This window comes from Ptychodera flava, chromosome 1, assembly GCF_041260155.1.
Source record: "Ptychodera flava strain L36383 chromosome 1, AS_Pfla_20210202, whole genome shotgun sequence".
Taxonomy (NCBI): Eukaryota; Metazoa; Hemichordata; class Enteropneusta; family Ptychoderidae; genus Ptychodera; species Ptychodera flava.
Window position 1 is genome coordinate 51,273,808 of NC_091928.1, and position 16,746 is coordinate 51,290,553.

Here is a 16,746-nt window from a genome sequence, read left to right on the forward strand (position 1 = left end):
GTGTCTTACATTTCCCTCGATAAAAAAAATACGCAAGCATGAAACACCGAATTAATTTCCACAAATGTTGTTTAGTAAGTCTCATAAAATGTTAAAAAAAATTATTGTGGTATTTTCTGTCATTACGGAGTTACGGCACGTTAAACTTGAAACTCCAGCAGTTGCGGCGGCTTGAGTGCCGATAGCATCTACAAAATAGGTCAAAAATCCTGTACGGGCCACACGTTTTCCGTACGGCATTTTTACATGTATGATGGTTCTGTTTTAAAATCGCCAGATTCAGAATTGTAATTACTTGGCATATGAAGATGACATTGATGACAAAAGTCATACTTTATCCAGAAATGTTCAATTTCCAAGATCAATATACGGGGAAAAATACGAAGTAGGGTAGCCCAGCGTACGATGTTGTGCATCTCATGTTGTGTGCCGTGTTCTGGCTATGTGCCTCGCGCCACGCCGGCACACAGTGCATAGTATTCGTGCTCGGTGTGATAAATCGAACCTTGACAAGTACGCTGCCACTGAAGTACCCGGCAGAGTGTACATTATTTTTTAGGGGTGGTCGATGGTTGTGAGGGACTGAATACGCATACTTATGGAAGGGGACTAGCAGTAGACACTTGTGGCTGTAGTTGTTTTAATGGTACATCACTTTTTGGAGGATTGAAAAATAAGTCATAAGACAGTTTGTTTCTTTCCAATTACTGCAAGAATGGAGGCCAAGAGACCAGTGACCATCTTTTGAGACATTGTGCCATTTCTGAAGATGTGAAAGATATATTCACGCCATCCAAATTTTATTTTCCTGTTGTGTATTGTCTTTTACAGTTGCACCCCACTTCACACATTCTACAACAACTTTTGTAGTTGAGCATAATCCCTTTTTTGCCATGGATTATACCTCTTCATTTTGGTACCTTCACACATTCTATTACAGCACCTGTACAATGTGCATGAACAAAAACAAGTTTTAATGACTGTAAATAACCTGTTCCCATGCAGAATTTCTTGAACTAGTACATCGTGGAACTTAGTTCAGAGTGTTGAGAAGACAAAATTTATGACTTATTGAACTTGCATATAGTTATCATTGGCAAAAGTGTTGTCTAACGGCTAAATTCAGGCCTGACACCTTTTGGCACCCCTAAAAAATAATGGTACAGTCCTCTAGGTACTTCCATGGCAGCATACTTGACAAGGTCCGATAAATGTACCTCCAGTTTTGTCAACAAAAAATGATGAAATACAGTTAGTGATATACTTATATTTTGAAGTTTGCTAGCACTTGTCAGTTCTTAAGATCACATCGAAGTTTGTATACAGAAAATTGACTGAAGTCAAATTGATGTTACATTATGGACATGACCTTTGAGGGCATTTTCTGAATGTATTACAGTATGGAAAAACAAGTATTTTCTTGCATATATTAATTATTCATAATAAATAATTTGATTTTGAAAATGAACTTGAATAAAGATCACTTCAAAGAAAGAAGTTATGGTGTGGCAATAATTTGTAATTTTATTGTAACATTTGGTAACATGAGTTCAATGCGATGGTGTCTGATACTTCAAAGCATCTCTCAGACAGATGAGAAGTTTTATAATTCACAATACTAAAAGTGTTAACAACATAAACAATGAACCATTTACAAATCAGAGTTGTTAATGAAGTATGTCAAGTATTCTAATTTTCGTGAACTGTGTGACAAGCCATGTGTTACATATGTACACCAGTAATAATGTTCATGTCTGAAATAATCCCTTTTCATTTCTTTTTCAGATACGAAAGAAGAAGTTTGTTAGTGCCTAGGTCACTAACGGTACTCGTGCGGAGTACTCCCAATTTGGGAATTGAGCAGAGGTTGGAACGCATAACCATCCTAGCTGCTGGCCTGAACATAGGCCATTATAGAACCAAAATACGAAATACTTACAGGAATATCAAATACGGAAGCTAATACTAGAGCCAAAAAGACAATACCATATACAGAACATACCTGACGTATACTCGTGTGGAGTACTCCCATTCGAAGTGTATGTTTGGGAATTTAGCAGAGGTTGGAACGCATAACCATCCTAGCTGCTGGCCTGAACATAGGCCATTATAGAACCAAAATACAGAATACTTACAGGAATATCAAATACAGAAGCTGATACTAGAATCACAAAGACAATACCTATTTACAGAACTTGAACATAACTGATATACTGTAATTGAACGGCATACTAATCAGTGGACTTCTACAATAGCAAACCATTGGTAGTAGAATATTACCCCTTGAAGTTACAAAAAATTGTACAAATTTGAAACCAAAAAACTACTGGTTTTGAAACAATTTAGTTACCAAAGTATATTTAAAAGATAATTTGCTAAACAAACTATTTCTGTAGATTCATAACCTGTTACACTGTTGAACACGTCCTATTCTAACCACCTCAAATGCTCAAACATATTTTGTGTGATAGCTTTGGCACCAAACTTCAAAGGGATATCTCGTTTTGTGATTCCAATAAACCAAGGATTATGGACATCTCTCTGCAACAGTACCGACTTGCAATAGGTGGATTCCATTGCGTACACTTCAAACAGGAATTTAAAATGGCCAGGTTCATGTACTTTTCTCTGAGCTGGATCATTCAAATTTATTTATGTAACCATTATATGAAGCAGCTTCTGATGTTAGGTGGTGATATTGAAACAAATCCAGGTCCTGTCTTTCCAACCACAGTACTTTCATATACAAACAAGAGAGTAATTACAGGTAATTTCCATCAAGGTTCCCTTAAGTATTTATTAAGTGCAACTGGCACCAGCACATGTATGACAACAGTCTGGTAGCATTGGCTTACTCTCAGATTCTTGGAATGCCAGACTGGAACAGTGCAGTTATTGATTCAATCCTTGATATGGGCAAAGCATTGTATGATAAAGTATACCCCAACAGAAACAGTCAAGATTCATGCCCATATTTACAGGTAACAGATTTGAATATTAACTTCAGACTTAAATGTCAGTATTTTACTTGCAGTCCATGCTTTTCCCTGTTTGGATACCTTGGTGATACTGTCAGCCCTGATAACATTGTGCACAAATTAGACCATGCACTCCAGACTGCCTTTGAAATTTCTTCACAAGCAATTCTGATTATTGAGCAATATGGGATGGCATTATTTACAATGAATGGCCAATTCCATGTGTTTGATTCTCACAGTAGAAATGATGAAGGGTACGCACATCCTGATGGCCATGCAGTTTTAGTTACTGTTGATTCGATTGCTGACCTTTGTAAACATTTACGACATTTAGTTTGTACATTGACAGAAAAGCCCCTTAAAACTGTACAATTTGAAATCACGCCAGTATTACTCTACACACAAAACACATGTCACAATTTCTATGACTTGCCTGATGAATGTAGTATTAATATTTCGGCTATTCCAATCCATATCAACTCACATGATTTGAAAAGCAATAAGCGTAAGAGTACTCTAGAAGAGAGAGAACCCACAAAATTCATAAAAACTTGTCAACCTTCAACCCCAAAAGTAGAAACTGCAACAAGGATCACTACCTCAGTAACTGATGATGACAATTGCTATATCACTTCTGAAACTGTAACATCAAAATACACATACAACCCAACTGATTTCACATGGCAAACTGCAAAAGCATCATTATTTCACATCACTCCACCCAAGTATGCTGTCCATTTTCAAGGCCACGGTTTACCACTGGGAGTTCCATTGACAAAAGATCTGATTGGTGATGGTAATTGCTTTTTCAGAGCTATCTCATATTTTGTTGCTGGAAATGAAAAATACCATGGTCAGATAAGATTGAAGATAAACATTTGAAAGGGAATAAATTGAAATTTGAAAAGATACTACGAACTCAAGGACAAACTATAAAAAAAATATTTGCTACAAAGTGAGATTGCCAAGCTTGGCAAATATGCTAGTGAAGTAGAAATTGTTGCCACATCCCATTTTCTGAACACAAACATTTACACATACATGACTGACAAACGCTGGCTGAAGTATTCTGGCCAATGGTTGACGCTCATATTGGTGTTAAGAAAAAGTCAATCTTTTTGAAACGCTGCAATGGCAATCATTACCAAGTTGTCACACAGATCAGAAATGATAAATCAAACACCCTTGAAAATTACTTTACATCACAAAAAGTGCTGCAAGATCAACATATGCTAAGTCAAAAGACAACATCTACCCAAAGAAAACTATCAAAACGGGAAAAGCAGCAGTTGAGAAAACAGAATGCAAGGGCCAGGATGAGTGTCATCAGACAAAGCAGATCAGAATTAGACAGAGAGAACACCAAAGAACAGGATAGAATCAGAAAGTTGATGGACAGAAAATTAAAAAAAGAAGCAGGTAAAGAAAAGCAAATGGACAGACTTAGAAAATATAAAGAGCGAAGAAACAAAACAGAACTTGCCAAGGAGAAAGATAAACAACAAAACAAAGTTAGAATGAGGACTGAAAGAAGTAATAGAACAGAACTTGCCAAGGAGAAAGATAAACAACAAAACAAAGTTAGAAAGAGGACTGAAAGAATTAATAGAACAGAACTTGCCAAGGACAAAGATAAACAACAAAACAAAGTTAGAAAGAGGACTGAAAGAATTAATAGAACAGAACTTGCCAAGGAGAAAGATAAACAACAAAACAAAGTTAGAATGAGGACTGAAAGAATTAATAGAACAGAACTTGCCAAGGAGAAAGATAAACAAAAAAACAGAGTTCAAAAGAGGACTGAAAGAATTAATAGAACAGAACTTGCCAAGGAGAAAGATAAACAACAAAACAAAGTTAGAATGAGGACTGAAAGAATTAATAGAACAGAACTTGCCAAGGAGAAAGATAAACAACAAAACAAAGTTAGAATGAGGAACTGAAAGAATTAATAGAACAGAACTTGCCAAGGAGAAAGATAAACAACAAAACAAAGTTAGAATGAGGACTGAAAGAATTAATAGAACAGAACTTGCCAAGGAGAAAGATAAACAACAAAACAAAGTTAGAATGAGGACTGAAAGAATTAATAGAACAGAACTTGCCAAGGAGAAAGATAAACAACAAAACAAAGTTAGAATGAGGACTGAAAGAATTAATAGAACAGAACTTGCCAAGGAGAAAGATAAACACAAAACAAAGTTAGAATGAGGACTGAAGAAGCAAAAGAACAGAACTTGCCAAGGAGAAAGATAAACAACAAAACAAAGTTAGAATGAGGAGTGCAAGAATTAATAGAACAGAACTTGCCAAGGAGAAAGATAAACAACAAAACAAAGTTAGAAAGAGGACTGAAAGAATTAATAGAAACAAACTTGCCAGAAGAAAGATAATCGAAAAACAAAGTAGAATGAGGACTGAAAGAATTAATAGAACAGAACTTGCCAAGGAGAAAGATAAACAACAAAACAAAGTTAGAAAGAGGACTGAAAGAATTAATAGAACAGAACTTGCCAAGGAGAAAGATAAACAACAAAACAAAGTTAGAATGAGAACTGAAAGAAGCAATAGAACAGAAAACCAAAAGCATTTAGAACAGGAATGTGACAAGGCGAGAAAGAAACTAAGGAGATTTATGTGTAATAATGAACGACAGAAATCATTACTTGACTTTCAATCCAATGCATCAACTTGTCATCCAGCATTTGAAATTATTTTAGATGAATTTTTCCAAGCTATAAGATCAGGCCCAACATACTCATGCAATTGTTGCAATAGGTTCATGTATAAGTCTGCAGTAATTTGTTATAAGGCAGAGAATTATTCACAAACAGATACAGATTTAGTACATCAATGTGTACGAGACCATAAATCAGAAGGCAGTCTGTGGCTTTGTAAAACATGCCATCGGTCTCTACAATCAAATCGTATGCCTGCACAGGCTGTTGCAAACAACCTTGAAGTTCAGCCAATACCAAAACAGTTATCATCTCTTTGTCAGTTAGAGAGCCAGTTGATAACCAGAATTATACCATTCATGAAGATTGTTGCTTTGCCTACCGGTGGTCAACATGGTCTCCGTGGTCAAGTTGTACTTGTACCATCTAACATACAGAAAACTGCTACAACTTTGCCAAGACAGACATCAGAGTCCCAAATAATAGCTTTAAGCTTAAAACGACGGTTATCAGATAAATATTCTGTGAAAAAACAATATATACGTCCCCACAATGTTAATGAAGCTTTAGAATACTTGAAAAAGAATAATCCATTGTATAAAAATGTGATTACAAACAGTCAATGGACTGATAACAGTCAATTGGAAAATCCAGAATTGTGGAAAGCAACCACTGAAGCTGAATTGACAAGTATGACATGTAAGCCAAATAACACTAATGATAAAATAAAAACAAATGCAAGAAGTATAAATATTCAACCACAGCAGTTATCAAAACCACAAGACCATGATGCTGATATTATAGTAGATTCAGAAGAGGAAGTTGATGATGATAATCCTGAGCATGTGAAAATGGAACTTAGTTTAAAGAAAACCATCAATTCATCAACATGCCTTTACCCAAAGGAGGGTCCAAATGTCAAAACAAATCAAATATTACACCTTGCACCTGGGGAAGGACAAAGACCAACACATGTCTTTTATGAAAAAGACTGGGAAGCAATGACATTTCCAACACTGTTTCCATCAGGAACTAACACATTCACTGAAGAAAGACAAGTAAGACTGACAGTAAAAAAGTACATTAATGCAAGGTTACTTTCAAGTGACCCACGATTTGCAGAAAGTACTGAATATACTTTTCAGTGTTTACACTGGGCAGAAATGGTTGATGTAAAGAATAGCATCACTATGCAACTCAAAAAGACAAGAATGGGGGATTTAAATGTTGCAAAGTTGAAGAATCCTGACAATGTTAGATTAATGTTGAAAAATGATGAATTATTTGCATCATTTAAAAAAATCCGTGGCACACCCCAATATTGGAAAGAGATGCAACAAGACATGATTGCAAAGATAAGACAGTTTGGACCATACACATTTTTCTTGTCTGGCAGTGCTGCTGACTTCCATTGGCCTGAATTGGTACAAGTCATTGCAACACAGTATGGTGAACACTTTACATTAGAGGAGATAGAGCAAATGACCTGGCAGACAAAACGCAATTGGATAGCCAGAAATCCTGTAACAGCAGCTAGACATATTGATTATATATTTGGAAAGGTATGGAGAAACATTATTTTAAGTGGTATACATCCCATTGGTCAAATTCTGAATTATGATATCAGAAAAGAAATGCAAAGTAGAGGCACTGAACATTTCCATGCTGCTGTTCATGTCCTAAATGCACCAATCCTGGATAAAAATACTGATGAAGATGTCATATCATTTATAGACAAATATATTTCATGTGCTATTCCTGACAAAGACACTGATCTAGTACTTCATGACCTAGTCATATCACGTCAAACACACCATCATACAAGAACTTGTAAAAAGAGAAAAGGCTTAGAATGTAGATTCCACTTTAAAAAACCACCATCATCAGAAACTCTTATTGCTAGAAAAGAGACATCAAAGGAAGCAATTTCCGAAGCTAAAAAGGTTATGACTAAAGTTATGAAAACTTTAGAAAACAGTCAACCAGAAATTACTTTGTGTCAGTTGTTCACAGAAGCAAAGATTTCTAAAACAGACTATCATTCAGCATTAACTTTATCACTAAAACGCACATCAGTCGTTTTGAAACGAAAGCCATCAGAGACCAGTATCAATCCATACAATCCATACATACTCAAGGCTCTACGAGCCAACATGGATATACAGTATATAACTGATGTTTGGGCCTGCATTGCATACATTACTTCATACATGTGTAAACCAGAAAGGGAAATGTCAGAGCTTATGAGAAATGCAGTCAAAGAAGCAAACACTACAACAGACAAACTGAAATGTATCGGCAATACGTTTCTACGGTGCCGAGAAGTGTCACAACATGAAGCAATAGCAAGGTTGATAGGTTTACCACTGAGACAGACAAACACAACAGTTCAATATGTACCAACAGGATATGAAGCAGAAAGAACAAGAATGTTAAAGAGTGTGTCAGAACTTGATGAAATGGATGATGATAATGAAAGTGTCTATGTACCAAGCATTCTAGATAAATACGCAGCCAGGCCATACCAGTTGGATAATCTGTCTCTGGCTGAGTTTGCATCAATGTACAGTACTTCATATGGACAAATGTCTGAATTTGATGATTCTGTTGATAACATCTTTGACCACCAGATGATGAACAAAGTGCACAAAACACAAAGCCTAAATCAAGTACAAAGTTGCAGCTCCTGCAAGGGCTTGGATGGATATATAAACGACAAAAGGAAATTGTAATTCGTTACTATTATGTCTCAAAGCAAAAAGATTCAGAAAAATATTACCATAGATTACTTATCTTGTACCTTCCTTGGCGAGAGGAATCACAACTGAAACTTAACAACAGCTATGAAGCAAAGTTTGTACAAGTGCATGACACTATCCAGGATACAATAAAGAAATTTGAACCATGTAATGATGAGGTTCAAGATGCATATGAAAATGCACCAGATCCTGATGACATTGATGAAGAACTATGGGATTCAGTAGCACCACCAGAGGCTGAACAATGTAGAGACAGACAGATATCTGATGATGCAGAGTATGACTTATTAGACCCATCAAACCTAGATGAAGACCAAGTTTCTGTTGACCCAATCAATGTTCCCACGTCAATGAATTCTAAACGTTCACTGACATTACAGGCAAAGATACTAGCTGATGTAAAATATTACAAGATAGTGCAAAGTCTAAATGATCAACAGAGAAGGATACATGATTTCATCTTTTCATGGTGCACTTCATATAGAATATCAAGTATCCTAGGAATTCACAACCTGATCCATTTTATGTCTTCCTTACTGGCGGTGCAGGAGTAGGTAAAAGCCATGCAGTTCATGCCATTTTCCAAAGTGCAATTCGCCAGCTACGTCGTGAAGGTGAAAGTCCAGACACACCTACTATAATTTTGACAGCATCTACAGGTAAAGCAGCAGTGAACATTGGTGGAACAACTCTACACAGTGCATTTCATCTCCCTTGCAAAAAACATGGTGAATCAAGTGAATATCATAAACCAGCTGCCCAATTTTGAACTCATTAAGAGCCAAATATGTAGCATGAAGATAATAATAATTGATGAAATATCAATGGTTGGTGCCCAAACATTATCAACACTTAATTTGATATTACAAGACATCTTTGAAAACAACAGTCCATTTGGTGGTGTTTCTATACTGGCTGTTGGTGACTTATTACAGTTAAACCCAGTTGGTGATAGGCCAGTATTTCAGATATCAAACAAAAAGGACCTTAGCATTTTGGCAAGATCGCTATGGCAGAGACTCTTCAAAGTACATGAATTACATTAAATTGTGAGACAGCAAAGTGATCCAGAATTTGCAAATATGCTATCCAGACTACGATTAGGTCAACACACTAAAACTGATATTGATCAATTAAACGGTCTTCAAACTAGCTCTCACCTCCCAGCGAACTGTGTTTCTTTATTTGTAACAAATAGAGAAGTAGAGGAATATCATGAAAAACAACTGAAAAATCTTTGCTGACAATTCTGGCAGAAGACAGCACAAAGGACTTGCATACATCGAGAGCAAACGTCATTGTCACGTCTAAAAGTCCACATGAGACAGCTGGTCTTCGAGATGAAATAAAAATTGCTGTAGGTGCCAGATATATGCATACAAAAAACACAGACCTGTCAGATGGCCTTGTCAATGGAGCTACTGGTGAAATTACTCATATAGAAATTGACCAACGTAATCCAATGAAAGGAATAATCTATGTGAAATTTGACTCAAATGCCACAGGCAAAGAAGCTAAAAAACAAAGCAAATACCCTGACTCTGTACCTATCACTGCTGTGACTGACACATTTTCATACTCGGAAAAAGCTCATTCAATCAAAGTTGAACGAACTCAATATCCAGGGACACTTGCATGGGGAATGACTGTACATAAAGCTCAAGGAAGTACATATGAATACATGATTGGCAATATGAATTCCACATGTTCCCCCAAACCAGGGCAAATGTATACAATGTTCAGTCGTGTTAAATCAAGATCAGGGTTACAACTGATAGGATTTGATGAAACCAAGATCAAAGTAAACAAGTCTGCTTTGTCAGAGATGGAAAGATTACAGCAGACCATGCAACTGAAGTATAAATGGCCAATTGAGACAGAATTTCCAAATCACCACTACCTAGCTATTGGCCTTATAAACATTAGATCCTTGAAATCCCATCATTTAGACTTGAAAACACATCCATTCACCCAACATCTGGACATAATTTGTCTCACTGAAACACACGTAACAGATCCTCGTCACTACGGACTACCCAAAATGACAGTCTTTTCAGTCCCATCACAGCATGGTTGTGCAATCTACAGTACCAAACCAGTGAAACAAAATTTCACATTTGCTGGTCTTATTGAAACTGTTGCTATTATAACAGATAAAACATTGATTGTTTGTCTTTACATTCCACCAAACAGACCATGGATGGTAGTAAAGGAAAACCTTGTACAGTTACTCAATGAATGTACAACCATTATGAAACAAAACAACTGTGACACAATTATTGTTACTGGTGACTTTAACATTGACCTGAATAACCCCAATGAAAAATTGACAGAGCTCATACATGACAACAATTTACATCAGCTCATTACAGAATCTACACACAACCTAGCAGGCATTCTAGACCTTGTCATTACAAATCATAATAATACAAGACACTTTTTATACCCTGTCTACTTTACAGATCATCACTTTGTCATTACATATTTACACAACTGAATATGGTGCTGCTTTACAGACTGAAAATATCAAATCACAACATTTATCAAAGAAATATAGACAAGGCAGGCCACAGTATTGGTTGACCAATATCACTTCAAAGCTTCCACATTCAATAACCAAATAGGGACTATGTCATTGACAATGACTTTTTTATGGTAAAGTTAGATGTCTAGAGATGAAAATAAACGGGGTGGCAGGATGAAAAGGTAAAACATTTTCAGTGACAGCAAGTATGCACATAACTCAAAATTCGCCAATCAAAACAATCCATTCAAGAAAGTTGCATACTGATATTTTAAAATTTAATACTGGCTTAAGCTGACATAAACTTGCATACAGAACATTACAAATGCACACAAATTTACCTCCAACTGGTTTGGCTCTATTACTTGAACATCTGACCACTCAGTTAAAACACCTTCCAGGGGCAATTCAACATTAATATACAGAACACCAACACATGATCTCTTAAAACCAGTATAACACCAGTGCTCTCGGACTGATTCCAATAATGGACCCCGAAAATGGGGTCCTCCAATTATTGGGAAAAAGTGGTCTCCCAATAACAGCTGGCAAGATTCAGTCTTTGAACTGCCGGCGTGAAGATCGTCATCAGGCAGTCAACGTGATGACCATCCATGGAAACAAATATTTCCTCCTTTCTGACTACACATCATCCCCTGATATTGAATGGACATCAAGTTCAATGGTAAGTCTAATGTCATGTCCATAGACTTGCACTACTGTCTAGATCTACAGTCTGTAACAGGGTACATATTGTGACTTACTCAGCAACGTTTATGTTGCATCGGTCTACCCATAGTCCTACTTATGACATTTTGACCATGCCTTGCACTGCACCCCTTCAGATATAGGTCCAATTACACTACACACTCTTGTGCTGAAACTGGCAAAGAAACAACATCCAGACAAACACATTACAGTTTGATAAATGTCTGGAACACTTGTTCAATTCAACAGTTGAACCATGATTTACTGTGCCACAAACTCATTCTTCACCATAAAGCCCCATCTGTATTGCAGAATTTTTAATCATATATACACCCATTTTTTGAACAGGACTCTATCCTCTCTGGAGGACTGGTCATCAAAGTTCCCATGAATAAGTGGGGACTGTGTCATCAACGATGACTTGTTCACCATGATTGGACGTTTACAAATAACCGTTCATGCGTTCTAATCCTTGGGATAAAAAAAAACGTGATCGTCTAATATAATAACGAGGTAAACTGTGATATTTACTCAACTAATTTTTACTTAATTTCGCAACTCACTTGACTCAGTATGATTGACAGCAGTTTGAATTCATTAAAAATGCCGATGTGCCATTTCGTTGTTGTCGAAGCTACGTTTTGATCAATTTTCTATTCTCATGCTCAAAATCTGAATTGTTTCAGTACGATAGCATTTTACATATTTTTTCAGCGATTGTGAAGCATGAAACTTTTCAACAAATCTTTCCAGTTCATCAAAACTGTGCTTAATTAACGGATCCTCTTACACGTTGTTTGACCTTTGCCATTCAAATTACATATGCACCCCAAACTAGAATTCTAATTTTAGAAGAAACATAGAAACATTAATGTTCCTCGTTTCACCATGTTTGATGAAAGACTCAATGAGAAGCACACGCTTGTATTACTATGGCAGTTAACCCCATTCAAGTTTACTCAGAAATAGTTTCAATATAAAAGAAGAGTTAACATATCGCAACGCAAATCATGATCTGAAAACATTGCTATCAAATATACATTCAAGTATGCGGCAAGTTACAAGTGTATTTGTGTGCTCAGAATACATTAGTAATGATTATTACTCTACTCAAGAATTCATGTAATCAATTTATTCTAGGATGGAATGACTGCTTTACATCACACATGTAGTAGGGGGTTCTATGAGGCAACAGAAATATTGTTGGAGTGTGGAGCAAATAACTTTGAGAATGACAAGGTAATATGTTGAAGAGTGCAGATCCTCATTTTAACCAGCATAAAAGTTATTTAATGATGTCATTGCTGCCCGTTGAAAGAGTAGATGATTTAACAATTGTAAATGTATTTATGAAACTGAATTATCTGTATCAGTATATTTCTAGGTTTATGCTCTATTTTAAAGTAAACGTGCTAATTGCACATTTAGTTTTGTGCAAAGATTGTAAACAATATGATTCTACGTTGCGTGGGTGAATGGTCACGACATTCACAGTATAGTCGTGATTCGGCCGATTCTAAAGAAATGATAAATGTCTAAGTAGTAAAATTTTAAAATTAAAACAATTAAATATAAATACGTCTTCTCAACTTAAGAACATTATTTTATGATAAATTTCAAAGTTTACGTTGGTTTATATGTTACCTTTCTTCTTTTTTACGTTTGGTTTATTTCACCGAGCTGCAATCTTTTTCGTACTATTATATTTATACAGTAATGTAATGTAATGAACAGACTACTAGACTACTGAGACAAGATTACGTAGTGGTCTTTTAACAAAAAATTATTATTATTATTATTATTATATTATTATTATTATTATTATTAATATTATTATTATTATTATGTTGTTTGTTGTTGTTGTTGTTGTTGTTGTTGTTGCTTTTGCTGCTACTGTTGTTGTTGCTGTTGTTGTTTGCGTTGTTGTTGTAATTTACATTTAACATGTACAAAAACTAACAAGGCTATTTTTCAGATTGTTAATTTTAATGTGTTTGTTCAGATTACTTTGTCGCACAGATATTATATTTTTCTTCTCTCAATATCAGGATGGAAAACATCCTCTACACCATGCTGTGTTCGGACGTAACAATGATCTGGTGTCGCTTATTTGCAAAAACGCAGCAGAATTGGACCACAAGGATAAGGTAAATTATATATATCGGTCTTTTGCCTTACGCATTCCTTTGAATGCACAAAGTAACATAGCATGTCCTCTTTCAAAACCATACATGTTCATATTGCCATGATTTCAAGCTGTAAAATATTGCCAAAAATCGAATGTTGACAGTTTTGTGTCATTGTTACAATTGTAACAAGGCGGAAGACTCACTATTTTACATTAATTACTTTCTTCTAAAAGACCGCGTCTACCGGGAATAATATGCAGTCACGCTCCATTTAAGAAGTAGTGATCATAACTATTGTAATGTTACCAGCAAGGATGTCCGACTTACAGTTTACAAAATTGAAATGGTACACCAGAATACTGCGGTCATAACTTTTTTTCGATGTGCTTTTCGCAATAATTATTAATATATTGATTTCACTAACAAATGACATTTCAAATAAAACAATTCTGATTTCTTATTTGTTACACATTATCTTGCCATAACTCCCGTAAAGCCTAATTTTGTCTACGTAGCGTTTATAACAGAGCATAACCATTACCAGATGTTGAGACAATAGGGTAGATGTAACAGCAATGAAAATATTGAAACGTGTCCTTATATAATTAAAAATGATTGAGTGCAAAAAGGTGTTTCTTTCAATTTGCCTTCTCATAAGATCAATAAAATCATAATGTTATTTGTTAACTCTAAGTTAATGATTTTTCTAATTGACAGAGAGGAAAAACAGCCTTACACTATGCTGCAATAGACTGTCAAATTGAAATCGTCGAAAACCTGTTACGGAATGGGGCAAATAAAAATTCTGTGACTAAGGTATAGTATTTCTTAGTTTAATGTTTAAATGCGCACCCCCCCCGCCACTCATCTTATAACTTATTAGTTTGGTTTCATTGTGACAGCAGATGTGCATGTATAAAATTTCTTTCAGTATTACTTCAACCTTCAAGATGAACATAGAAGGTAGGTAGTGCCCAAAAGATCAATGATGTATTAGTGTAATGGAATTTATACCTAAGGGTACCGCAAACACAAATGTTTATGTAATAGCCTCATATGCATTCATTTGGCATATATCCCACGATTTTTTACACATCAACTCGCCGTAAACTCAAATAAATATGTCTTTTGAAATACACTTTGGAACAAGAAAAGCTCTATTAAATGTAAAGTGAAATATAACTGTATTTAGACTAAATTTCAAGCTCCTCATTTACGAAACTTAACTTCCAGTTGGCGTAATAGTGCATAATTGACACCAATTTAATCAATTTCTTTCAGAAAATATCAATTTATCATTAATCAAATGCGGCACACGGAATATTTTAATGACTTTTACGCTAGCCTTCATGTTTTGCTCAAAATAGTGTAAATGCCTATACAATAATCTGACGACCTTTTGTGTCGTACCCATGTTAAGTTTCGTACATTTAAAATTGCTTACACCAAATGACCTATCACGCCTGTTTCCCTATACAAGGACAATGAGATTTTAGACAAGCATTTAAAAAATATCATTCTCATGTCCCTTGTAAGCTGAATGTGAGAAAGCACCATACTGTAAATAGACAGAACACCAATTACATGACTTTGGTAACGCTTTTGAGAACGCGTTTAAATGTTCAGAAATTGAACATTTCAGAATTCATCATAACTTGAACATATCACATTCTGATAATTCCTAGGAACCTATATACAAAATATCGAAGCTGCAAGCAGTTTTGTGAAAAGAAAATGACAAAAAAGGATAAAATTGTCCATATACATAAAGATGCAATTAACATAGTGTTCCATATACGTAATTATATAATACCCGTATATTTATTAAGCAAATACTGCGATCCGATTGGTCGAGACGCGAAAAATATACCCCATATATCCCATACGCGCGAGCTCTCGGCTTGAGCAAAAATCAGCTTATGATGTTTTAACACACAAATTTCCACTTGTTTTCACTCGATTTTGACCAGTTCACTTCATATATGCACTCGCTATCGCTCGTGCAGATATGTCGTGAACTGGTCAAAATATCGTGGTATACCATCGCTGGGTGTGCTTTATTGCTTAAATATACTTAAATATGCTGATCGCATATTATGTATTTTGTCAAGCGTTTTGGCTAGTTAACGTGTACTGCTCCTCAGGAAGAGTTTCGAAATCAGTCATGGTTTTAATTTGATAACATTAGACATTTTGAAAGTTTGATATTTGCTTTAAAAGAATTTCTGACATCTTATCGTGTATCAACCTTTTATATATCATACAAGTTTTTAACAATGTAAGGTTCCAATGTCAGTAGAGGCAGTTAATATATTCCAATTTGGCCTGTATTCAAATGTGGTAATATCATAAATAACTTAAGATTTCAGAATTATGCACAGTAGGCAAAATGTACGTGTATAAAGGTGCCGCATCTATAATACCATAAAGAGCACAAGAAAAGATCATAGAACAAGGGATTTTCAAAACAATCAGCTGAATAACTATAATATGTTCCTTCAGAATATCCTGTGTATGATTCAGCATCAATGATTCTAATTACAAATATCGAGATTATATATAAATGTTGTTTGCATAATAATTATCGTCATTTTATGTTAAAAGGAGGGACACACGCCTTTATATCTTGTCCTGGATAACATCGAAACAGACAAAGGCAAAAAATAAGGATGGCTAAATTCTTACTCAAAGAATATCAAGCTAAAGTACATGGGCGATGAGATGTGAGTATTGATGCTTACTATCTTGTTCTTTGATATAAGAACATTCACAACAAGTTATGCAAGACTGCAGATGAACTCGTGACTATTCTGTTGTCTTTAATCTTTTCTTCTGCAATTATTACACAGTCCTGTTTAATTAAAATGGGATTAACACGAATTCTGTTCTTTTGTTTTGTTTGTGCCCTGGGTTCCATTTCATTATCATAGTCCGTAATTCCGGATTTACAATTAGTTTGAATACCATTAT

The 16,746-nt window shown here is 35.3% G+C and overlaps 1 protein-coding gene across 1 annotated transcript; it reads left to right on the forward strand.

Annotated features, from left to right (window-relative positions):
- The first annotated feature begins 5,253 nt into the window (after window positions 1-5,253).
- Window positions 5,254-8,969, forward strand: LOC139145507 (uncharacterized). The gene is made up of 2 exons (XM_070716733.1): window positions 5,254-8,325; window positions 8,412-8,969. Exons 1-2 carry the CDS (start codon window positions 5,254-5,256, stop codon window positions 8,967-8,969), a joined length of 3,630 nt encoding a protein of 1,209 aa, XP_070572834.1.
- The last annotated feature ends 7,777 nt before the right edge of the window (window positions 8,970-16,746 follow it).

Coding starts and splice junctions, on each gene's coding strand:
- LOC139145507 (XM_070716733.1), top strand. CDS start 5,254: ATGAGGAGTGCAAGAATTAATAGAACAGAACTTGCCAAGGAGAAAGAT. Junction 8,326..8,411: donor AAACACAAAGCCTAAATCAA/GTACAAAGTTGC, acceptor TATGTCTCAAAG/CAAAAAGATTCAGAAAAATA.